The sequence below is a fragment of the Bacillus rossius genome, chromosome 11 (genome assembly GCF_032445375.1).
Source record: "Bacillus rossius redtenbacheri isolate Brsri chromosome 11, Brsri_v3, whole genome shotgun sequence".
NCBI lineage: Eukaryota > Metazoa > Arthropoda > Insecta > Phasmatodea > Bacillidae > Bacillus > Bacillus rossius.
The window spans coordinates 32,573,642-32,599,548 of NC_086338.1; the positions used below are offsets into that span (position 1 = coordinate 32,573,642).

Consider the following 25,907-nt stretch of genomic DNA (forward strand, 5'->3'; position numbering starts at 1 on the left):
GCCAGTTTTGTGAATTATACCCTTTTAACATATGATCATTTAATTAACATTAATTATTGAATGGTTTAGATTTCTTAGTTTTTGTTTATATTATGAAATGCTTGAGAAACAATACCCTTGCGCAGTGCCACACCCGGCCGGGCGCTTTGCACACGTAGGAGGCCGTGACTGACGTCACGCCGTTCGGGGCACTGCACTACGTTGCGCGCGCGGGCGCGTTCGGGGCGTGGCACTTATCAGGTGTTGAGGACACATAACGGCCTGTGCTCTCAGAGGGAGCACTGACGGCGGCGTCAAAATGCACAGTAAAATTTTTGAAACTTATTTTTTATTATTTTTTGAGCGAGAGTACCTATCTCAGTTTGAAGAAAATTAAGGTCGGGATCAATTAAAAAAATATATATATAATTACCGGTTGATTTTTTTTGTTGCATTCGGTAAAATATTACTTGAATTTGTGCCAGGAACACTTTCCATCTTGAATTTCTGCAAAGGACTGTTTATTCTAAACAGCCAATCAGAGGTTAATGTAGAAGATATGTCGATCTGAACTACTTTGCCAACCTGTTTAAGTTAAATGGGAAATGGCCTCGAACGAAACATGTTCAGTATGTGTGTAACCGCACTCAACAGCTGAACATGTTCACCTGAAGTAGTTCAGACTCCCGTGTAACCGCGCCCTAGGCTCCCCTAGAGCGCCTGTGCTGCTCGCCTTTGCCAACAAACTACACTACATAAAAATATTTCCCTCGCATTTCAGCATCTTAAAAACACATTTTGTAGACTTTAAATAATTTACTATATAGAGTCACCCTAATAATGAAAAAAAAATTACATAAGAAAATCCTTGGATATTTGTGTTGGATTTGCACTCATTCAATAATAATCTACAATTACTTAAATTACTCCAGTGTGCAAAAATGTATTCTATGAAGCTAGTTACATTACAATTTTACGAGTAAAGCCGTTTTCCTCATTCCGTATAATGTATAAGAAATTTTGGCAGAATGGAATACTAGGTACGACATGTACTTTGGACGTATGGCACATTTCCGCCTTTTTCGAAGAGGCCAGGCGGAATACTGCTAGTCTTCCATCGCCCCACCTACGTATCGCAAGATGTTTCTCAGTTTCACTCGTACAGGGCCGCCAGTTGGGCAAAGATTGCACCAACATGTCTTTCAGTTAAGGTCAACAAAATTTAGGGGCCCCTTTTTTTGTTGTTGTAATACCCATTGTCTTTTAAATGTTTTAGTGCTAGTTAAATGTCAGGGTTGTGTAGCGCGGGCACAAGCATGACATATTATTATTTTGAAGTTTTACTTTATATAACGTAAGTAACTTAATGTAATGTTTTATAATCATCAATCAAGCAGACAGTAAATAACCTTCCAACCTTGGGCATAACCATTAGCTTCACAACTTTTTTTTTTGTTTCAAATGCATGGGTCATAACACCATTCGCACCAGGTAGCTTAATGTCAGCATAACCTAAAAATTAGTACGTGATGTAACGAGCAACTGCTAAGGACTAGGACAGGCCATGTCTGTGAGTAACTGTATGAGTGATCTGTTGCAATAAAACTGCATCTCACCCGAACTTCCTCTTTAATTATGGCTGTATCCGAATACATAGGGATGCGTCCTTAGCACACACATCCCTACATCCCTTAGCAAATGCAGCCACAATGTAGAGGACGCATTTCTAATGGATGGATAGTATCTGAATACTTTTACTGCTAGCACCACCTTTTGACTGTCAGTCGTACTAATGTTCACGCAGCCATTTTGTGTAGAGATATCTACGAATATTCAGCAAAACGTAAATAATAAATACCTACCAATTAAAAAATAATGTAACGTGTATGTTTTACATGTTAGTGATCCAAATAAAATACATTTTATAAATTGTACACTTTAAAAATACTTATGAGTTTTGAATTATTCTTTAAGTTTAAATTCGTATTTTGATTAAATTTATTAACGTCTTCATTTGTCTCTGTTTAAGTTATCACTTTCGCTTATAATGTTTTAAACAAATATTATGCTGAAAATCTGAAGTAATATTATACACAAACAAAATAAAACCCAATTCCGAAGGTAATAGATGTAGGGACGCGTTAGTGGATGCGAGTGTCGCATCCCTAGAAATCTCGAATTAGTGCATGCGTGAAGGGATGCATCGGCATCCCTTGTGATAATTCGGATTCAACACAAAGATGGCCGCGTCCACTACGATGCACTTTTAGTGGATACCTTAGCTAAGGGATCCATTAGGCCAGTATTCGGATGCAGCCTATGTCTTCCTTGGAGCTGCGACCTTTGGGGGAAAAAAGGGGTGCGGGAAAAACCCTGGGGTATATTTGTATGTGCTTCCACTTACCGCCCTGCAGCCATATGGTGACGTCACTCTCGAAGGCCCTGAATCTCAATGTACCTTGCTAGTAGATTCCCAGTTCATCACCATTACACTCCGGTAAGATAGCAAGGTGTCAGTAAGACGAAAATATGTTATACATGAGGTTATCCAGGATTTTGGAATCGGCTAGATTTTTCTATAGTTAGATATTTATTTTATGAAGTGGTGATATCGTTGTGCCATCGTCCGGGGTCTCGGGCTCGAGTCACGATGCGGCTCCTAGCGGGAATGGCTGTTGTCGATGTAGTGTTTCCGGGTGGGCGCCAGACTAGCTCTGTTTCTAGCCGATAGGTAGGTCGTGGGGTCAGTTGTCCCTGCGTGGCCCACTAGGACCGTCGGCGGTGTTGCGTGGGAAATGAGGGATTCCCTACTTGGTGGTGGTTGGGAGTTGTATGGTTAATTGATTAGGTGCTGAATTAATGCGGCAAATGACGTGCGACTGTGGGCTTGGTGTAATACCATGGATTACACACCACGTTGTACAGAGGGTGACGTCACACAATACATACAGTAAGTTACACAATTACACAAAGTTATTCTGAAAAGTTACGTAATGAAGGCGTGGCACAAGTTTAAAAAATGTTACGTGGTGGCGCGTTGCACAAGTTTACTCAAGAATGTTCCACGTTCAAGGCGTCGCACAAAATTACTAAAATGTTACGTATTAGCGTGGCACTAGGCGGTTCTGAGCATGGTTACACAAAAGGGGGGTGAGGACGATTGGAGGCGGCCAATCCCATATATCTATGTCTCGAGGCGGTGTTCGCGTCCACTGTAGTGGAGCGCGGACCGCAGCTAAATTCGTCCAAGTTCCCTTATGGGGTGTTGTCAGCGCCGGGGCGACTGGCTTTAATTCAAGTTCTGTGATTCGGGAGGCGGCCCGTGCCATTTACTGAAAACTACCCCGTGGACCAAGTGTGGTGCAGGGGGTTTTAAAATTTACGCGGCCGGATTAATTCCTGGACCGAAAATTTGGACCGGGTACGCACAGAGAGATTAATAAAAAGGGGTTTCGAGGAAGTGACTATAATTACCAGAAGTGAGTTCAATGCAGACAATGGATGATGTCTCTCCGTGGGACGTGCGTCCGCCCCGGTCCGCGAGTCGCGCTGTACTGCCGTTGTGTCATGGCGTCCGGCCGAGGCTCGGTGTCCCTCGCGCCAGGGTTTACCTCATTATGTTATTTTCCAATTTAACAAGTTAACAAGAGATATTAAGGGTGCTAAATTCCTACATTAATTATTAAGGCTAAATTAACATTACTCATCCCTTCTACAATTTAGAGTTAGTATGTTTACGAATTATGTTTTTTAAACTATACGTCACACCAGAGACTGTTCGTCTCTTGCCGGACTGCTCCGGTGGGGGGTAATAACGAAACACAAGGGTTAATAATTATGTCACATGAAATACTTAACTAATCTAGGCAGAAGGCCGCCAGGGGAACACTCACACACGTAGCGACACATTTTCACACGTGAGTGCCCGGGCACTCCTACGTCGCACTTTCATTAAGCGAACGTTTAACTTATACGTAATGTTGTTTATATTCTGTGTGTGTTTTATCAAAGTGGTCGACTGTAATGTCGGTCTGTTTATTATGGGGCCGGGTTCTACCTTGTCTGCTGGTGGCTCGCCTGACTCGGGTGGGCCGTGGCTAGGAGTGTGTTTCGTTAGCGGGAACGTATACTGGCGGTTGCAGGTCGGGCTTTGGGGTGGCCTTCGGTCGGCCAACATCAGTTGAGTACTTAAAATTATATGTAAAAATACTGATTCCAGTGAAGAACTGAGAATTGTGCTGATAGGTTTTACCTATTTTACTTCTAAACTTTGTAAGATGTTGTTTTGATATTCCATCAAATTCTGATGATGTTTTTGGTGCAAAAAATGGCACTATGTGATGTATTTCTCTAGCTTTCGTGAAATGTAGTAAAGCTACAGTTTATACTTGACATAGCCTGTTGAAAAATATCAATTGTTTCTCTTTAAGTTATTGTTATGTTCACAAGAGGATCTGCAACATTTAAAAAATATTATTAGAAAGCATTTTTAACAAAGGAAAAATATTTTACACATTCATTATATAGTAGTAGTATGATTGTAGTATGTTAATTATGTGATCTACCCATCTGAGACTTTATTAAGTTCCGTCGGCTGGGGTCTCGGGTTCGAGTCCCGCGGCGAGTCTAAGGGGCTGGTGGTGCTTTATGGGTTTTTTTCGGGAGGTTAGCTCGTACGTCTAACCAATGGGGTGGGTCGATCGGCCTAAGCGTGCTTCCCTAGACTCGGTGGCTGTATCTTAAGGGTGGTATTAACTGCTAGTAGACAATGGTGACACTTCCTGTTCAGCATAAGGTGGCTGGTGCCCAACAACAGATGTAATACATGCACTGGAACTGAAAACGTGTGGTACACATATTTATTAACTGACATATTTGGGTACACGATATTGCATGACACTACTCTTGGTTGATAATTTGGACATAATTGATACACGATATTACACGACCTACTCTTGATTAATTATGATTGTCTCTCCCTAAGGGAGTCCATTAGAGCGGGGAGTTCGTTGGTTGCCCTGGAGTCGGCCAGGTCCGTTAAGTGACTGACCTTATGGCGGCCCTGTGACCAGTGGCCTAAAGGCAGGAATTACGATGGCCGGGTTAAGCCCTGCACCATAAAAACCGACCCGGGGTCGCATGGGGAATTGATGTTACAAAGGATTTGGTTCATGACTATATTTACCAGAGTGAAGAATCGGTGAGTTACTAAATTGAAGGTTCCCCACGGAACGAACACACAAACACATCCACCCCGGGCCGCGAGCTGATCTGGACTGCCGGAGAGGGCTGTCGCGCGGGGGGAGGGGGAAACAGTTCTGCCGCGCGCCAAACCACGAGTGAAGAAAATAAATTACCGTTATTCGGTTTTTAATTGAAAATGTACTTGTTTATTGTACATGACCCTTGTTTGAATATTAATGCTGACATTAGATGTATTATGAAATATTGATTAAAGATTTAGTTTAAGAAATTTAATAAACATTATTTAAAAAGATGAGTCAACTTAAAAATTACTGACTAGTTGGTAGAAACTATTCTGGGTTTGTTCTTGATATTGCTTCAGCACCTTGTTTCTTACTTAAATTAAGTTTCTAGGCCGTAATGAGAATTAAGGGCGTTCAATTAACACTGTGCTCAGAGGGGCTAACACTCGTGTTCTACAACGCACATTTCTTATCATGTGTTAATTTAAGGGGATGGCTTGATGAGTTTACTCTGTGACAAAATTTATACACTGGGAGTACTTGTGTATCTACTCCGCGTTGAGTTTGCGAGGGGCGTTCCACCAGCGGGAGCCAATACTGGCGGGTCGAGGCTGTGCTTAATGGCCTCCGGTCGGTACGACATCAATTTCTATAATTACATCAAACTTTCAAGAAATCTTAATAGATAGAATCAACAGTATTAAATTAGGCATTAGCATAATTTTGTTTATAGACTTCATTCCAGTTATCTTGACTTACAATATTTGAGAAATGTTGGAAAGAAGTTTCATTTATGAGTTCGCTCTGTGCTTCTTGTGGTGTGCACATCACTGGGAAACAAGTAAGGTACTCCGCCTGGGGGTTCATTGTCTCTGACAGTGAGGAAGGGGAAGGTGTGGGAACCATTTTGTGTACATAGCGAACACAGAGAGGCAGAGACCAATTGCAATCTAAAACGTCCTGTCGGTAGTGAAGACAGTGGTCCAGCTGTGATGAGCAGCTGGATTTGTTGCGAATATATAAATACCAACTTATGGACCATTTGGTGGAAGTGGCTGTTGTCTTCGTGGCTCATCGAAGATCAAGTGATGGAACAACTTCAAGTTGGAAGATGTGCTGGGCCTTGAGTGTCAGCACTACTGACGATGCAGCAGTATCTTGACGAGACATGGTGTTTACTATCCACTAAAGCTGCACATCACCGGCTTAGGGGGGGGGGGAATTAGCAGAGTTGACTTCGGGCATCACTGCATGCGGCACAAGCTTCTTGCAAGACCATTGGGTTGTGGGTGCCGCATGCCATCGCCATGCAGCGCTAGTGGGCGCAGGGTGCACTCACTGCCTGCTCAGCAGTATCGCGCATGACACTGACAGCCTTTTTTTCTATTAACAAGCCTCTTTCCCACAGTAGAATTAATCGATTATATGCCTCCCGATGCGACTGGCCGGGCTCGCAACTGCTGAGGGGTCACTGAGCTGTTGCATGTGGCCCTGGAGCTTATCAATACACTAATACGAGTTTAATTTAGCCACTTTTGACACCACTCATTACAAGTCTCTAAATACAGACATCACGACACTTACATACATTAGGTAGCTAATTTACTAAGTGGGTAAGGGTGAACTCCCCCCGTCTGACATCTACACTAAATAAATCAGGGTTAATCAACACAGTGACAGTTTTTTCACTGCCTTACTGGACTGTGAGTCACTTTAATCCTACATTCATGCACCCTGCCGTCGTCTTTAATGATTCGAACAAGTGATGGGGTCGCAATCTTTTATTGCAATTCCACATAGCGAGTTATAGGAACATAATTAATTGGTTCCTGGTATCACTGTCACATGCTCCCAGTCGTGCTTATTAAGAAACAGTGTGAAGAACTGTAATTATTTATAAGTCTAATCTATTTTTTCGTTAAGTTTCATATACTTGTTTTTGAAATTTTTTATATCTGTGAGAATGACATCGCATAATAAAATAATTAATTTAAATATGATAACTATATCAATATATTTATTTCATAAAAATATCACAGTATATGTGAATATATTTAATGTAAAAAGGGTGTTGTCTGTAAAGTCTGTTTACAGAAGAAAATTTTACATGATGTAATTAGAAAACATTGATGAAAAATTGCATACTTTTTTAATTTTCAAATATTATTCACAGTTTTTGCAAATTTAATTTAAATAATTTGTTTTAAATATAATCACGAACAATTAGTTATAGAAATAAACTGAAATCAAATCAATGTCAATAAATTGTTAATTTGAAATGACGAAATAGGACAAATAAATCAAATATTTTAATTTGCTGTTTTTAAAAAGCCCGCCTTAACCTGTTTGATATTATAGAAGAATTTCTCGCAAGGTGGTTGAATGGTTCTTGCACGTTCGACTCAGGCGGAACGTGACAATGAGTCATGCTTTTTCGTGCGTGCAGCCGGCGTTCATCGATTTATAAGATGTTATCACGTCAAAAAAATGTGTGACCCTGTTTGATGGAAACCTAAGTACATATTTACTTTTCTTTGGCAATTCCTTATTCAGTCTAAAATACGCATTATTTTGTATTGTGAAATTGTTTTAAATATTTATATTATGTAGCTTCGGTGTGTAGTCTACAGTGATTTTGAGTCTATGTATGAATATATTTGGCGAACTAGTAACGAAGCTTTGTTTTCTGTCTGTGTAGTCTATGGTAATGTTGTTGCAGCTCCTACAGATATTTTCATAAACAATGCCCAGTTTGTGAAATGTGAAAGTAGATTGATACGCTTTAACAATGCTTTATTTGTTTTGAAATGTATTTATTAATTTACTTTGCTTTTTAAAATTTGTAGAAAGTTTATTTTTGTCTGATAATACCTGCACACTAAATTGAGTGAAGCATAAGGCTAGTCAGGTAAAGTAGATTATTTTGTGTTTTGTATAGTGATGTAAAATAAACAAGCTTTTAAGATTGTTTATAAGGTAAAAGTATAGTCACCTAATTTTGCACAGTTTTTGATTGACAAAATAGTTCTGTTTTAGGGTATATTTTGGTTTTTAACAGTGTATGTTGCTTACAGAGCTAATATTTACTGTGATAACTTAACTTTAAATTACAAACGTGGGAAGAGTTTGTTTTATGTATCTAAAGGAAAAATAATATATATTGTTTTATGTAATAAATTATTGTAAGGCCCTTTGGTATTTCAGTAGTTGAGCATAATTAAAATCATTTGTGTGTAGGTTTTATTTCATTTCACTTATACACATACAATCCCACATGTGCATTCACCTTTGATATTACTTAGTAGGCCTGTTGCAAGCTTATAATGTTTATGCCAAGTATGCAAAGTTGTAACCAATGTCAAGTAGGTAGTTTTTACAAATCAATTGTCTCTGTAATACTAGGACATCGCGGGTTTTCAAAACAGAAAGAAAAAATCGTAAATATAGTTTTTACACACTCCACATGTCCCTAAATTTACTCTGAAGGGATGGTTTCTTTATTCGTACTGATTCATGAAAAATAATAGTTTAAAACTTACATTACAATACCTACCTGTGTTTTCACAGTGCCGCCGCCATTCATTGTTTACCAGTGATAAACTGATAAATAAAAATATGTTTTCCACATACTTGAGACGTTCTTGAATTAACCCTGAAAGGAAGGTTTCGTAATTCCAACTGGGTTTTCAAAAAAATCTAGTTTACGGCTTACATTAAAATACCCATGTATTCACGCAATCACAGACATTCATTGTTTTCCTGTATAGGTTATTTAAAAAATTTTTTATAACTTTAGTCAAAGTAGGTGGTGTTGTAATATAATGAAATTCATTTAATTAATTACTGTATTGCCATTAATTGTATGGAATTGTTTAGTACTTATATTGTATGTTTGTTGTTTTATTAGAATAAGTAATTGTATTACAAAATGTTAGTTTTGTTACATTGCATTTAAAAGGATGTACTATTATGAGTCACGTTGTAACGAACGATTCTAATGGAAGGCAAAATTTTAATAGAATTAATAACTTCATTCATTTTCTGTGAGGAATATGTGCTGTGGACTGAAGTAACTGACCTATTAAATTTGGAAGTGTTTCCATGGAATTCTTTGATTACAGCCATCATGTATTCTGTGTTTGATATGGCTGGTGTTTCATGCATCCCAGTTTATCTCTGATGGCTGGATCCTGTTGACTTGATCCTGTGTTACATACATGGTGCTTGCTGTTATAGTTCAGTACGTCAAAATGTCCTAATGGCATGATCCTGTGGTATAGGTATTGCAATGTAAGCTGTAAACTTTTATTTTTTCACAAACTAGTAGGAATTTAGAAACCTTCCTTTCAGGGTTAATTCAGGAACATATATTTTTATTTATCGCAGGTAAACAATGAATTGCGACAGTAGCGTGAAAGCACAGGTATTGTAATGTAAGATATAAAAATTTAATTTTTTTCACAAACTAGTAGGAATTACGAAACCATCCATTCAGAGTGAATTCAGGGACGTGTTTAGTGTGTGAAAAACAATGTTTTCCAATTTTTTTTTCTTTCCGTTCTAAAAAGTCTGGCTGTCAGATTATTACCTCTTTTTAGTTTCATCTGTGGGTTTGGTTGTGTGTCGCCGTGTTGTGTTCTTCAGATTTCTGGTTTTTTTTTATTATAGTTAGGTCTATAGGTAGGGGCATGCATTTTTCCCGAAATAATCTGATCGCTCATTAGACTGCAACAAGGTATGCCCTCTCTAGTCATTGTTCCCTTGTGATTGGCGGCCGTCTGCAAGAGAAGCCATCGCCCTGTCTGGCCGGGCCATTCAGGATGAGTTTGCTTCCGCAATGGATGGCTGCGATTGGTGTGCGGACAGTAGACATGCACCTGGAATAAACCCAGCCAACCACGAGACACAGACAATGCTACAGAGTTTTAACACAGCTGGTCGGAGAATCTTTTCGCGAAAATTACATGACCCTAGCTATAGGTTTTGTTGCTGGGTTGTTCAGGGTTGCTTGTCTATATTTTCAGTTCTTGTTACATCTGTCTCATCGCTGTCTGCTCACCATGTTTGTCTGTGCAGTGATATTTTTTCTGTCTAATCCCTTTGGTGGAATTCTCCGTGCTGTCTCTGCATTCACACATTTTATGTTTGATTTTTGATTTGGCATTTTTTTCTGTGCGTTGGTGCATTCACCTTTCTTGTTAATTTTTGTGGTTTATATTACATATGACATACAGGAAAAACCAGCAGTGGCATGTGTGTATAAAAACGTTTTAAATCAATTTTTCCCATTGCAAGAATGATTTTTAAAAAGTGGTAAATTATATGAGTGTGCACATTTGTAAAGAAATATACATATCAATGTGGATTTTTTTAGTTCCTAACCTTTTTTAAAATGATAAATTTTTTTGGTAGTTTACAGTTTTAATGTTTGGTTAGGTTAGCTACATTAAAATTTCTGTATGCCATTCTGCAGGACAGTAAAGCAAAATCAGCTCAAAAAAAGTATATTTTTAAAGTAGATAATCTAACCAACCATCAAACACAATATTACCGTGTTTTAATTGTAGCTATCTAACCAATTGTTAAAATGATAAACTACGTAAAATATCACAATGCCAATTACAGAATGATAAGTATAAAATTTCAGGAAGTAAAAAAATTAATTTTTCAGATTTTTTGTTTCCTTTTTTTTTTTTTTTTTCCCAAGTGCTGATCTCATGACAGTTTATCCTCTCTTTCCCTCTGATTTCTCCCGCTGACAATGAAAAAAAGGGTTGTATTTGATTTTTGTTTGTTTAACGGATATTGTCATATTTATTTAGTTCTGAATTTTTACATTGGCATTCATGTGGAAAAGGAGGAGAGGGGTAAACAAATTGGTGATTTCATTTAAATAATACTAAGCAAACTAAGAATCAACTAATATGTTGGATAGGAAATTTTATATCTGTACTTTTTATTTCAAATAACAATGGAATTTGTATCTAATATCCTTAATTCATTGGAGGTATTTGTAATAGGTATGGTGAAGTTATTTAATTATTCTAAGTATAGCTTTAACCATAGTAATTGAAAATGTTAGTTTCAACAATGGCATAAACATAGTTACTAAAATGAATTAGGTGTGTGTGTAATAATTTTTTTAAAATTATATACCTCATTAAATGAAAAGGAGTTACCGTAAGTGTGATTTCATTAAGGTAAAATATGTACTCTAAAACTCTAAAACCAAAGTTTTAAATTCAAATACTTCAATTATATGTAAATTAAAAAGGCATACACATTATCCACTTAAATTATTAAACTGTTTTGCTATGAAATAAATCCTTTATGCACCTGTTAAATTTATTGTGTCTATTTATTTAGTAACAATGTTTGGAATTAATCACATGTTTTTATTTCAGTGGTAAGATTTTAGCACCATCTGAAACTGCGTGAGCAAAGCTGCAGGTTTTAATCTAGTTTATGAATAAAGACAAATTACAAAAATAAAATAAATAACACAGAAATCTCCTCTTTTAAAAACAAAATTGACATAAAAATAAAGCTATAAATTTTTGTCCCTAATTTTAACCTGAAGTATGTCAGTATGTCTTCTGACAGCTTTGAGACAGGCATTATTATTTGTCATTTCAGCTGTTCTTTTGTCTTCCATTCCCTCTCACCAAAGCAGAGATAACCACATTCGAAGTTCTTTGTTTCATTCATTGTGAGGTTCCTCTTCACTGTCTTATATTGTCAGTGATAATAATTAAAACAGTGATGTTATAAAAGACAAGGGGGTGGGTTTGGGGTATCCAAAAAAAATTTCACTTCTTTAAATTGTAATGTGTGGGAAGTATTGTTACGTACAAAACTTTATGTACATTGTCATATAGATATAATTTTTTTTAGCTATAAATACACTAAAGTAATACTCTTTTGATCCTGGATGTTTGGAAAACTTTCTGCTGCTGATTCTGGATTACATATATCCTTCAAAAATTGTTTCCACGTCACAATGTGAGAAGGGTTCTAATTTGGTCTTATCAACCTCCGCGACACAGTTGGTTGAAGTTTTATATGCCGTGATGGGGATTCCGACACAAAACTTTTGGTATACTCGTATCTTGTAAGCCTACCTGCATAAAAACAGAGGCACAAATGAGCCCAATAATAAAAAATCATCATGGTCCTATTATCACTCATGAAGTTCCTTGGACAACATTCCTTTAAAATCACAATTTATCACGATAGTTTCTGTGAATTTATCATACGGGCAAGTTTAAAAAAAAAATTCTTTCTTGGACAATGAAAATGTATTTTCACATTAAGGTTAGCAATCAGTGATGTGGACAGCATCTAATATGATTTGAAGTGAATGCTTTACATTTAAAGTAAAATTATTGCATAAAATATTAATGTAAATTTGATAAAATATGCAAAGACTGTGTTTAGAATAATGTTTTCATTGTGCAGTACTTCAGAAATAAAAAAAGAATAATGTCATTTTTAAATTTCATTTACAGAAAGTTTTGATGTGTTAAAAATAGTACTGCATATTGGTCGATATACATTTTTTTTACAGGAAATTAGAGATTTATTTGAGATGTAATGCTAGTTGTATCACTGGCAGTTCTAGAATGGGGGCCATAGTGGCATCCCCCCCCCCTTACCCCCCTCCAAAATGTGAATAATTTTCAGATTTTCTCCAAATTCCTTATCATAGTTTATAAAACATACTAAAGTATTATTTTACTGTTGTACTACAGATAATAGGACTTTTTGAACCACAGATAAAATGTACTAAATATTTCAATTGTAAATGTACTAAAATTGTATTAGAAAATTTTAATTGGGCTCTTCTCTGACCATCAATCTGGATCTGCTCTTGAGTCGGATGCCTGATTTTAAGACATTTTGATTCTATTAATTAAGTTAGTGAAATGAGGAAAACAAATATGATACTGCTGTATTTAAAAAAAAAAAAAAATCCACCTGCATATCAGCGAAACTTCTCAAAATCCCCACATAAAATTTAGGAATTAATATTACTATTTAAAAAAATAAAATGGCCCATCCCTTGAAGTTCTAGGGAATAGTGGTACAAAGCAAAAACAAATAGACTGCATGCCAGCATTTGTCACACATGCTGTTGTTGCCTGTAGCGCTTCTTTGCTGCTATCGAAACAAAAATAACTCAAATGAATCTGCCAACAACATAATTGCATTAAGATATTTCTCTATTTCATAGATATCATAGAAACACTGGCCATTAAATAAATATTTCAATCTCTCTGTTAAATTGTTACTTTTTACTAGCTGTACCGGCCACGTGTTGCTGTGGCTCAGTCTGGTTAAATGGAAAAGAAAGAAATGAGATAGCACACATTTATAATATGTTTAGTTTCACATTTTTCGAAGTGAAACTACTTTGAGTATGATAAGAGTATTTCAATTACAATTTTAAGGCTGAAATTTAATGCAACGTTTTTTGTGAAACATTGTTTTGACTCTTTTCTGACGCCAAAGAGATACAAAGAGAGCACATACGAGTCAAGGTTTGAATTGCCAAAGAAGTTTCCATTCTATCACGTGTACTGAGTTACGTGTGCTCTTTTTATTATTTATTTTTTTAATTGTATAAAAACACATGTGTATACGAATGCAATGTGGTGTAAAAATTTCAAAGCAATTGGTGAAGAACTTACGGAGATTTAAGGTTTTGACAAATGCACATTTACATTTTTATTTAGTTAGATTTTCTAACATTATTTATTTTGTCAGTTTATTACAGAACACATTCCAATGTGAGAGATTTTTTTTGTCATTTTGGGAAATGACTTACAGCAGCTGTAATTTGTGTGCTCGTGCCAGATGCAAGTGCCACTTCCTATTCTATCTTATCAACCGTATCGGGGGAGTGGTTGATTGGCTTGCTCTCCGGCCCTGCGACACTTGGCTTCCTCTGGCTTCCTTTGTCCCGCCGGCCAGTCACGTCCAGCATGGCTCCTGGTTGCCTGGTGGAATATGCATTATGGTTAAAACAAGAAAATAAATGTAATCTATGGGGTAAGATGGGTAGATCATAGGTAAAATTATTGAAAAATTTTGTTAGGCCTTATACATTTTGGTGTTTTTGTTAAAACTATATTGACATTACATAATCTGGCATAATCGTTAATTTTTGGGGCCGAGATTGTATTGTGAATTGCGATAAAACCGAAATAACCCTGCAAAGAATGTTACAACATATATAACTCTGAACTGCAAGTTAACACACCATTTAGCACTGCATGTACTAAAACCATGATATTAAGAAATATTTTAGTTTCATATTTGTTGAATGATGAAATCTTTTTTAGGAATAAAAATGTTTATAAATAAAAACAATACCACTGATATATCCTGTTTTAAAAATTAAATTGACCCGAAAATAAAACTGCAAAATCTTGTCTCTACTTATTTGGCATGGCTGTTCTCTTGAATGAGTGAGTTCTGGGTGTAAACCCTTCAAGACTAAGGCTGGTTTTATAAACTATGCAAGGAACGCAGCAACGCAACATGCAGTCAACACGAGAAAATCACATTTATTAAGCATGAAAGTCACAAGACCTACCAACCCTACAATTTGAAATTGTAATACAGTAGAAAACACATTTTTCCTTGGGCTTCTTTTGATTATGCATGTTAATCACAAGAACAAGTGAAACCGTCAATGGATTGATTTAAAACTGTTTTCTTTCACTGTGTAAAATTAACATAATGTAAATGATAAAAAAAATATTTTAGAATTCTGTGCACATAAAAAGTGTATCTTCAAAAGTTTTTGGAACACTTCACTATAAATATAGAAAGCAGAAACTCAAACCAAAAAACAAGAAGTGGAAAGCTGGCAGATGCATTTTGTTGTTTATAGACCTATTAGGCATCCTAATAGGCATCTGCTCTGATTTACTTTTCCTCCCTCCTCCCTCAGGAACTAAAAGTGCATTTTACCAATTTTAATGTTTGACTCGTTTACATAACACTTTCTACAGTAAATTTACGATAGTGCTTTTTTATGAGGTTCCTAATTATTAAAAAATTATATTGACATTAAATTAACTTGTAATGTCATATTTGTGGTTCAAAATCTATGATAAGTTGTTTAATTCAGTACTGGAATTTTAAGTCAGTTAAATGAGTGATTTGTTTCATTGAGCTGGCTGAGGAAAGAAGTGCAGTTTGTGGCGGAAGAAAGCATGGTAGCCAGCAGCCTCGGTGTTGTCCCCGTGAGTGTTAAGTGCCGTGTGTCATTACCGCGCATTAGCAACGGCCAGAAGCTAATAGAATGAAAGGGTGACTGTCGTGGTGTGACCTTGGCTTCGGCTCTGCTCGCGACGAGCCCTGCATACTTATGAGCGGCTGCCAGGCGCGCTGTCGGATCAGCCGCTCGCGCCCCGCCAGTTAACTGACCTACTTGTCTTGTTGGCAGCTGTTGGAGAACTGCAAGCCCGCATTAAAACATATTACTGTTCGGCACTTTTTATAGTCTTTTAACGCTTATTGAAAAGTTGGAGACAACCTCAAAACTCATGCAAAAGTAAAATTTTAATGGTTACTATTCACCAAAAATAAAATACACCTGGAAGTTATAACACTATTATAAATCACTCAGTTAGATTAAATTAATTCAAAGGGTATCCTAAAAAACAGAGAACCTTGCTAACTAAATGGGTTCTAGTGCAATTACAAAAGAAAAAAAAAGCCTGAATGCTAATCATTGGCAATAGATTATGAGTAACATCATCACTTGTATGTTATTGACTAATTATACTACATAATGGTCTTTAAACTCTGGCACTATTTTATACTTTTATATTTGCCATGGGTTAGACTTTTACAAATATTTTTTGTATCTGTGGTTTTCGTAAGTATATAGTGTTATGAACTGTGTGGGGGAGAACACAGGGTTTGTAAGGGATAGCCCAATTAAGTGTTATACAATTTTATTGATTACTAATATTTACATTACTAATAAATAATCACGCTTAAAAAATGTCTGTTTACAAGTCGCTCAATGTCTGTCAAGTTTCACAGTTCACACTCCTCACTGGAGCTAGGCTCAACATTGGTCCGCCCCTTGCCTCACCACACCTGTCCACACACAGTCTCGTGATACTCAGTCGAATTCTCATGATCCCGTTGCTCTGTGTCATGCCTATTTCGGAGGGGGGGGGGGGGGGGGTTTGTTGGTCACCCTCTTCTCCGATCTCTCGTCTCCCGAAACACCCGCAGAGGCCGGCCAACCCGACGCCCGAAACACCCAGATCAGCAACGCTTATTCACACCACTCCTCACGGGGCTGTGTCTGTAAGCCCGGATTTCCCAGGCCACTAAAAGGTGACAATAGCCCGAGGCGGGACAGTGCGGGTGCACAAGCGGAGGGGGGTGGATAGTCCGGCTAGGATTACGTGGTCAATGGACGGCGCATGACGTCTGTGGCTGTGGGATTCTGCCAGCCCGCTCCGAACCTGGCATGCATCACGGTCTCGTCTCCTGCGTTTGTAACACTGCCCTCGCCTTTAAACTGTTCATCCTGAATATATAACGCATCCCTTCTGGCTCATGTACCACTTTCATCCTTCCCCTCTTTCCTCTCTGGATGCGGTAAACATCATTTAGCTGTTTCAAGACTTCATACGGGCCTTCCCATGCTGCTTGAAGCTTAGGGCACCTTCCCTTCCTTCGTTGCGGGTTCTACAGCAACACCAAATCGCCCTCCTGAAATCCGTTTGAGTCAGCCTTCCGGTCGTACCTTGTCTTCGTTCGGTTTCGTCACTAATCAAAGATTTTTGCAGGCTTCTTCATATATAAGCACTATTCTCTCCTCCCTGGGAGGACGGCTGAACTTGATGTCATAGCAAGTTTTTGGTTTCCTGTCCTATTTATTTACCTTAATTTCTTGACTTATCGAACTCATTTAAAATTTGTGTAGTCAATTTATTAATAATTGTGAAACTAAACTTCTACTTGGTTTGTGTCTATGAAATTTAAGGGTTTTACAAATCATGTGTGTCTTCCAACTCATGAGGTGATTAGAGATATGTGTGTACTTAAAATGAATGTGGAAAAAATTTACGTTGTATGACTGTAATTTCAATCCTTATTATGGGTGACTCTTTCTGGTTTCCCAGACTATCACTCAAAAAACTTGGTCAGAAATGAATGTATGTTCAATTCTAAGGAACTCGTAAAGAAAGATGTGATTATTCTTAGTAAAAAATTTTCTGGTGGATCAGTTGGGATAATTAATAACCTGTTTATTATGAATTTATTGGTTATTTACATTAAATTATATCTATCCTCTGTCATTTAGCTCCAAAATACAGATTTTGCTGATTTTATTGTAAGTTGGTTTTTGGTAATTTTTGTGTTTTGTCTATCTAATTTAATTTATTATTGATATTTTTATTTATTTTTTGGTCTCAATTGATAGAAGAGCAGAGAAGTGGACCGATCAAAAACAATAGATCAATAAAGAGAGATAGTGATGCTATAAGAATGGCTGTGTAATATGCACATGTTGGCTTAGGACTGTAGATGTTGTTGCTCTCTCTCTCTGCTCTCTGTGGTGCCCTGTTGTGTGCTCATTGGTCCAAATTAACTACACTTTAACATTACTTACTTAATATGTGAATTATATGTGCAATTGTTAATAATATTTAGTATTTTCTCAATAATATCATAGTGATAGATACATTATTTTAACTAAAATAAATGAGTGAACTACATTTAATCAGTCATATGCTTTCTGTTACTATGCTATGTTAATCATCGTATGAACACACTTTAGATGACACCATTGTCTCAAATGTGGTTCAAAATTTGTAATGTATGAATTTATGAATAATTTAGCTAGTCTTATTAAAAAAAATACTAATTAATAATTTAATCTATTCCTTTTGTTGCAAATGCCTAGGAATAAGCAATTTCTATGTACAGTGCAGTCTAAAGTTTCAGTGGAAGTGAGTGTTTCAAGTTTGAATATTACTGTTAGAAAGTGTGATAAGCTATGACAGCCATGCATACACTCATATATAAACACACACATAAACTACCTCAGTTACCGTAAGAAAACATTACCTGAAATATTTTTAATGAGTTTACAAAAATACATGGGCATAAAATCCAATGAAAAAGAGCGGGGGGGGGGGGGGGGGGCGGAACTGGTATCAAAATGCCCCTCACTGGGGGTGCTTGATTGCACTTGCAAAATCAAAAATGTGGAACGGCAAGACTAAACGTTATCCCGGGACCACCTCTGAAAATCCTACAGATTTTTGGCCCAATGTACATGCATATAGAGTTTAATAACTGAGGACAATAAAATCACATATGTACGTAACTAGCCTATTTCTTGGAATGACTATAAATGAAACACATGGGGCTCTGTGTCAAGGGAACTGAGCAGTCAAGATGAACAAAACCTTTCATGTTTGTGAAAGTCTTATCATCTCTACCCGAAATTTCTTTCGTACTCATTTCATCATTAGGTGTGGTTGATTGGTGTTCTAAATACAGTTGCACTTGCTCACTGTTACTTTGAAGTGTTTGCAAGTTGGGCAGGGTTTCCCGCGGACAGGGGAAAATCAGGAAAATGGACAGAACCCAGGGTATTTAGGAGGTGTCTTAAAAACTTGTAAAAAACATGGGGAAATCGTCAACACTTTGGTCGCAAAACAGTTTAGCTACGAGAAATTTTAAATAGACTACTATAGTCTTATACTTGGTACAAATTTTTTCATCGTGAATTTGTGATGATCCGTAATCAAATTTAAGGGATACAAACAAGGGTGTGTTAATTTGAAAACACAATAAAATATCAAAGTTTCATTAAACATATATGTATGTGTGTGTGTGTGTATATATTATATGTTGTGTATTTCTGACTGGAGTGTGGGTTATCTCTAAAAAGATGATAAACGGTGCGAAGTGTGTATTGTAACACAGCTGTTATCTTGTGAGATAGACTGATGTGGAGTGAGTACAGGGAAAAGTGAGGGAAATGGACAGAAGGAAGAGAGTGTGACATGCTTGTGCAGCGGGGGTTGCCGCCGGCGCCGCCCATGACAGACGATGAGCGATGAGGGGGGCATCGAGTGCGTGTACGAGCTCCTGCAGGACGTGCAGCTCGAGCAGTTCCTCACCAGGATCAGAGATGACCTGCAGGTGAGGATCACCCTCCTCGCCCAGGGCCTTGTTTGTCCAGTGGACGAGTGTTCGCTTGCCTCTGCCAACTCTATGCCAAATTACTCTGATCTTTCTTGTGAGTCTGTAGATTTCAGATGCTCTGAAGTGGGAATTTTGTTGGTGTGCATCCCCAACTTTAGCACGTACCGCCTAAATTTTCTTCCTTCTCAACAATTACGGTTTTAAACCCAAGCTGCGCTGCTCCAATTGCAGCTATGTAACCACCAGTACCACTAAATTATTACAGTAACTCGATCAGTTTTCTTCGCATAGAAAAAAAAAAAGATTATATGTAACAAGCAGAACCTGTACAATGAAATGGCGTTACTTCCTGTCATTCAAGTAGATGCGGGCTGACACTTGCGTTTGTTTCATCTTTCAAGCAACGTTAATCCTGGTTCACGACGTACGTGTGGCGTACTTACATATGTTTAACTAACATTTAAAAAAATTAGCATTAAAGGCTATCATTTACCTTGGGCTAGTAACTAAATGTGTAACTTTCGTGTGAATATGTACGCAACTTGTATTACGATGCACAAACATCTCATGCGTACTTCTGCTCTTCCACTGATAAGAGTAAGAGAATGCGGAGGCCGTTATCACGTGAAAATTCTGAAAGAGTAATCAACTGTAATTAAATTCAGTTTTTAAACTATTATTTGATTTTGAAATTTTTAATGATATATTCATTGTTTATCATTTGAATACTGTTCGTGATTACAGTGGGCAAATATACGTTCATTCAGTTTCCCTTATTTTGATAATTATTTGATTCACTGTTGTACATTTGCGTGACCGTGCCGAAGCAACGCGTGTATGCGAGTGCGTGCGTGCGTGCGACAGATCACGCGGCTGTCCCACTTCGACCACGTGCAGCCGGAGGACCTGGAGAGGATCGGCATGGGCCGGCCGGGTGTGCGGCGGCTGCTGGAGGCCGTCAGGAAGCGCAAGACCCAGCAGTGGCGGCGGAACCTGCTGACGAGGCTGATCCCCGTCGCGGCCGCCGGCAGGCAGGCCTCCTCCGCCGGCCAGGGCGCCAAGCGGAACCCCTCCTCCGACTGCCTCGTCAACGCCGGCCTCACCTGCCTCGTTCAGGAGCGGGACGTCGCGTGAGTCACCCCTGTTCGCCGTGGCCAGTCGCGTGCGTGTGTTGCATATGGGAGGGCCCCAGTTGGTCAATCACTCAATCAGTTTAACATTACAAATCGTCAGCTTACTTCTAAAACCTCGTAAGTCCAGATTTTCCCAGTTTTATATTCCAAATGTGTTTGGTGTATTTTTTTTTTATTTTTTATTTTTTTATAGTGCATATGCCGATAAAACCTCGTAAGTCAACTCTACTTAGTCTCTTTTCTATTCACAAATTATAAAACCTCGTATCTTTGTCAGTCGAAACCGTGCTCCAAAAGCTCATAAGTTCTCCTGTAAAATTGACTGAAATGGAGTTACGAGGTTTTAGAAGTAAGCCGACGAAATGTTATTTTACTATTTTTTTTAAAATTAAATCCAGTATTTTATAAAATAAAGTGTAATACAGCCTCGCTGCGAACAATATTCGTTTCACATCAAAAAAACTAGTATTCACGTAGTTCTAATTAAAAACCAAAAGTATTAAAATATGAAAATACTTTTCCTTGTGAGTAGTCATTTCGTGAAAAAGTGTTAAGATGGGCTGTGTTTAAGTTTAAATAATCGCATTTGCTGACTGAAAGGATTGTCAGATGTCAATTAGTAAATATTAAGATGAATGAGGAAGCGGTATAGAGGGCTGTTGTCTATCCGAGAGATCATTGTTCCTGCAATTTATCCTACCCGTTAGATCGTGGTCTCACACACCATGCTAGTTCTGTAATTTTCTTGTATTACTACCTCATTATCTCACTAGCATTTTATATTTATTTACAAATTTTGGCATCAGATATTTACTTTCATAGTCATGGAGAGAAACTAAGCCCCTGGGGACAAATAATTTTGTCGGTCACTTCCGTATTTTAAACTCCACACTTAAAAAAAATCCTAAAGACTATAAATGTTACCGTGGCCATAATTTTAAATGTGACCCGTGCATATCGCATTACTTGTAATTTTCATCCTATCAGGGTAAACCCAAGCATTGAAAAAATGGTGCTTTGGCTCCAAGGATTCCCCCCTCTCCCTTTTCTCTTTCTCCTACCTCTCAACAGCCCTGCTAACTATAATAGTGGTAAAAAGTCATGAGTGTGTTCATAATTGTGATCATATGCATGCAATTTTATAACTCGCAAAATACAGTTAAGAAACTATCTGGCAACACAATTTGGAACCATAAGAACGAATGCAAAAGTGTTCAGCAATAGCCCTGAAACCATCGTGAGGTAATGAAATGAAACTGGCGATGTGATGTTTGAGATGTGAGCCTTCGCGTGTTCAACGACAGGCTCTCGAGCAAGCTGGGGGACGGCTCGTTCGGCGTGGTGCGCCGCGGGGAGTGGACGACGCCCTCGGGACACACCCAGGCGGTGGCCGTCAAAGTGCTGAAGCAGGACGCGCTCAGCCAGCCGGGCGTGTTCGAGGACTTCATCAAGGAAGTGCAGTCCATGCACAACCTGGACCACCCCAACCTGATCAGGTGCGTTTCCTCCTCCCGGTTGTCCGGTCGAGGGGGAATGTTTCCCGGCAGGGCATACTCCACCCACCTGCTGTGCCACCGTTGGTATGCGGAAAGATACAATTCCTTATCTGTGTTGACAGGCTACCGATGAAGGGCCTTGGTGGGTGACAGACAGTTCACAGTATGAGAGAGAGAGATAAACTCGCAACTGAACTGGGAATGTTATTACGATTAACAATATGATCGCACGTGGCCACTAGTTTGCCCTGGAGCCTTGCCAAATGCAGCAAGCTTTACCTAAACTCACGACTGGTGGCAGCGGGTGTCTGCTGGTGTTGGCGGCGGCTGTCACAAGGCGTCGTGTGAGTATGGACCACGAGAGCACTGGAGGTCTGGCTGGCTTGCCCTAGTAAAACAATGCTTGCTCCCGCCTGCTCGCCGTATTTCATATGTTCCTATCCTGAGTGGATGGGAGGTGTAGTGCCAGCGTGAGTGAAGGAGTAAACTAAAGGGCTTTTGCTGCAGTCAGCACACCTTGGGGAAGCTCGGCTCACCTCTCCTCTCAAGGCACAAGAGGGGTGGTGAGCAGCTAGGTACACGGCAGTGTGCCAGCCTTCAGGCGCTGGTGGAGCACTAAGGGCGTTCTGGCGAGGGAACTGACGTCGATGCCCTTTGATTGGCTCTGGAGCACGTGACAACGTGCTTTTTTCTTGCAGGACGGTCCCACATTTCCTCAGCTTCTTTAATCTTTTTATGCTTATCTGGGAAAACCAGGAACTTGTATTTTCGACATCAGTTAACAAACTCTTTTCAAACAAAGCACTGCACTGTGATCTGCTTCAAAACATGCACACGATTAAAAACACACCAATTTTAACAATTTAAACTATTAATGGTGGCGTAAAAAATATATTCACTGATACGATTGTAAACAAACACTTCATTTAGCATTTGAAATATACACAAAAGATAATAGTTTTTTTTTTTTTTTTTTTTTTTTTACTGTTGTGAAACAGTAGAAAAACATATCTCAGCCACAAATGATAAAATTGAATTTCAGACATACTTAACACATACTATATAGTTATCTGTTTGTTTCATATCACGTACCAGTACAATTAGAAAAAAAAATTGGCTTTGACTACGGACTACATCACATAGAAACTGTTGTGCTATGGACATAATGGTAACACAGTAGTTGGAAACTATGTTTAAATCAATATGTAGTTAAAATCAATCTACCACCAAGTACACACATTAGTAGCTTACTTGCTGTACTTGGCTGTGAAATCATATACCTATTTCAACTTACGCCTTGAAAGCAACATAAACAAATGTAAATGTAAATAAAAGTTTCAATATCAAGTTCAAATTTGCTGAATAGGTTGATGGGTTCGTGGCTTGACACAAGTATTTAATACCACAGCGAGTCCTTAGAAGAAAATGCTTGGTGCCAACTTCGACTCGAAATTGGCAAGCTTTGATTCGACTTCAACTTTATTCAAAGCTTAAAATACCCATAAAACTCATTCTTTTCGGTACAACTGGAATTTTGATCCCTTAGTTAATTTACTCGTTAATCTGACAAAGTACTTATCAAAATAACAAAATAGTATGTAAAGAGAATTGTTGGTGCTGGCAGGTTGTATGGGGTGGTGCTGTCGCAGCCTCTGATGATGGTTACGGAACTGGCGCCACTGGGCAGCTTACTGGACTACCTGCGCAAGCAGTGTCACCATCTGCCTGTCACGAGTGAGTGAGGCTACAACCTCTCATTAGTTACATGCGTAAGCATGTTCAGGTTGACATCTTGCGTTTTCGTTGTGCACACATTATAGCGTGATGCAAATTGAAACTGTTCATTTCCCTGAAGTAATGTCTCATCGCATGTATAAGTGTAGAATTCATGAGCGTTGAGATAAACGTATTGAGTCCACTGATCTAGGTTAAATTCCTGGGTTTTTACAAGTGAGGAAACATGGTGAATGTTGCCTTGAAGTAGTGGGTTTTCTCAGGGTATTCCCACTCCCCCCTGCAGTTCATTCTGGTACTGCTCTGTCCGCATTTCATGATTCCTTGTCATCTCTAATGACCACAGTGTTTACGAGACTTTTAAGTCCTAATTCAGCTAGAAAATTGGCATCTATTTTTTCTTCTTCCAAACTTAGTGATTATTAGTTTATAAATTATCATGTGTTATTGTTCAGTACCCTGAAAAATAATGAAGTTTGAAATTAACGAAAAATGATTCAATTCGGTGGTTTTTCAAGTTTTTAACAAAATATAATCATTTTTGTGGAAACACAAAATTTGGCACAAAATTCAGCAGTTTCCACAAGTTAATGGATGCCATTTAGCCAACTTTAGTTGTTTTATCTGTGAAATGAGAAAATCTGCAGCAAATGTGGTGGACGTGTTGTGTTTTGAGTACCTATTAACTGAAGTGCTAATAAGTCTTGGAAGTGACAAAGAGTCAGACATGAATTAAAATATTTTAATTTATACATTCACATGGGACACGTGTCCTAGACAAACTGCAAGGTATTAATATAAGATAAGTCAGGTCACTGAAAGTCTACAAGACTGAGTTGTTTCTGTATAAGTGTGCAAAGATATATTTTATACAACAATTTTTTAAAACTTAGAAAAATGTGTAGCAGATATGGATAATTTTTATAAATTAATGACATCTTAAACTAATCCAGCTAGAAAAAAAGAAATTAGCAAAAATACAATTTATGTTGGAAATTAGCAAAAAAAAAATCATTTAAAGTGTAAAACTGTTGTCTCTCCTGAAAGGGCATTGCTTGTATGTCCTGTAGCGTTGTGGGACTACGCTCTCCAGGTGGCCACCGGCATGGCGTACCTAGAGTCCAAGAGGTTCCTTCATCGCGACCTGGCCTGCAGGAACGTCCTCCTCGCGTCTGCCGATAAGGTGAACTGCTGTGCCTCTAGTGACTTTGTGTGTTTGGTCCTGGTTCAAGGTTTCCTCCGCCAGTTATCTGCAATTTTAACTGACTCCCAGGAACCGGAAATACAATCTTTACAAAGTTAGTGCGTGGCATTTACAATATTGGTAAGTGAGATGTATTTTCAGATAGTAACAATAATTGCATCGCTCTGGAGTTAGGTATCAATGAATGTTGGTGAGAGGAAGATGTTTGGGAAATAACGATTAGTGTGTCCGACAGCCGTAAGACCCCGTACATATATTTTTTTTTTCACCATGTTTTGTACACTTGTGAACCTCCTTTGTGTACTTTATTATTTAGTTTTATTGTTTGAATGGATTATTGAATTGTAAAAATTTCACTTCTAATGTGCATGGTGACTATGCACTAGTTTTTTCAATACTTTTTTTTAATGCGGTATTTTAAGAATTTCTTCTTATTCTCCTGAGAACTTTCTGAAATGTGCTCAGGCTGTGTTGTTTCCTGAGCAACGAGATGCCTTACCTGCGTGTCGTGTTTGTGTTGGAAGTGAGTGGGGCCGCGTGATTGTGGGCAGGTGAAAATCGGCGACTTCGGGCTGATGAGGGCTCTGCCCCAGCAGGAGGACTGCTACGTCATGACGGAGCACAAGAAGGTGCCCTTCCCGTGGTGCGCGCCGGAGAGCCTGAAGAACCGGCAGTTCAGCCATGCTTCGGGTCAGTTATTCTCTCTCCCTCTCTCTCCCTCTCCCTCTCTCTCCCTCTCCCTCTCTCTCCCTCTCTCTCCCTCTCCCTCTCCCTCTCTCTCCCTCTCCCTCTCTCTCCCTCTCTCTCCCTCCCTCTCCCTCCCTCTCTCTCCCTCCCTCTCTCTCCCTCCCTCCCTCTCTCTCCCTCCCTCTCTCTCCCTCCCTCTCTCTCCCTCTCTCTCTCCCTTTCTCCCTCTCCCTCCCTCTCTCTCCCTCCCTCCCTCTCTCTCCCTCCCTCT

General features: G+C 38.6%; 1 protein-coding gene across 1 annotated transcript in view; it reads left to right on the top strand.

Moving 5' to 3' along the window:
* The first annotated feature begins 7,878 nt into the window (after nt 1-7,878).
* The window catches only part of LOC134536774 (activated Cdc42 kinase Ack), a 69,139-nt gene continuing 51,110 nt past the window's right edge, over nt 7,879-25,907 (top strand). Inside the window, exons 1-7 of the mRNA XM_063376689.1 lie at nt 7,879-8,094; nt 19,253-19,379; nt 20,247-20,512; nt 21,820-22,011; nt 23,636-23,745; nt 24,816-24,928; nt 25,501-25,639. Coding sequence (XP_063232759.1) covers nt 19,287-19,379; nt 20,247-20,512; nt 21,820-22,011; nt 23,636-23,745; nt 24,816-24,928; nt 25,501-25,639 — 913 coding nt within the window. The 5' untranslated portion in view covers nt 7,879-8,094; nt 19,253-19,286. The remainder of the gene's footprint in view (nt 8,095-19,252; nt 19,380-20,246; nt 20,513-21,819; nt 22,012-23,635; nt 23,746-24,815; nt 24,929-25,500; nt 25,640-25,907) is intronic.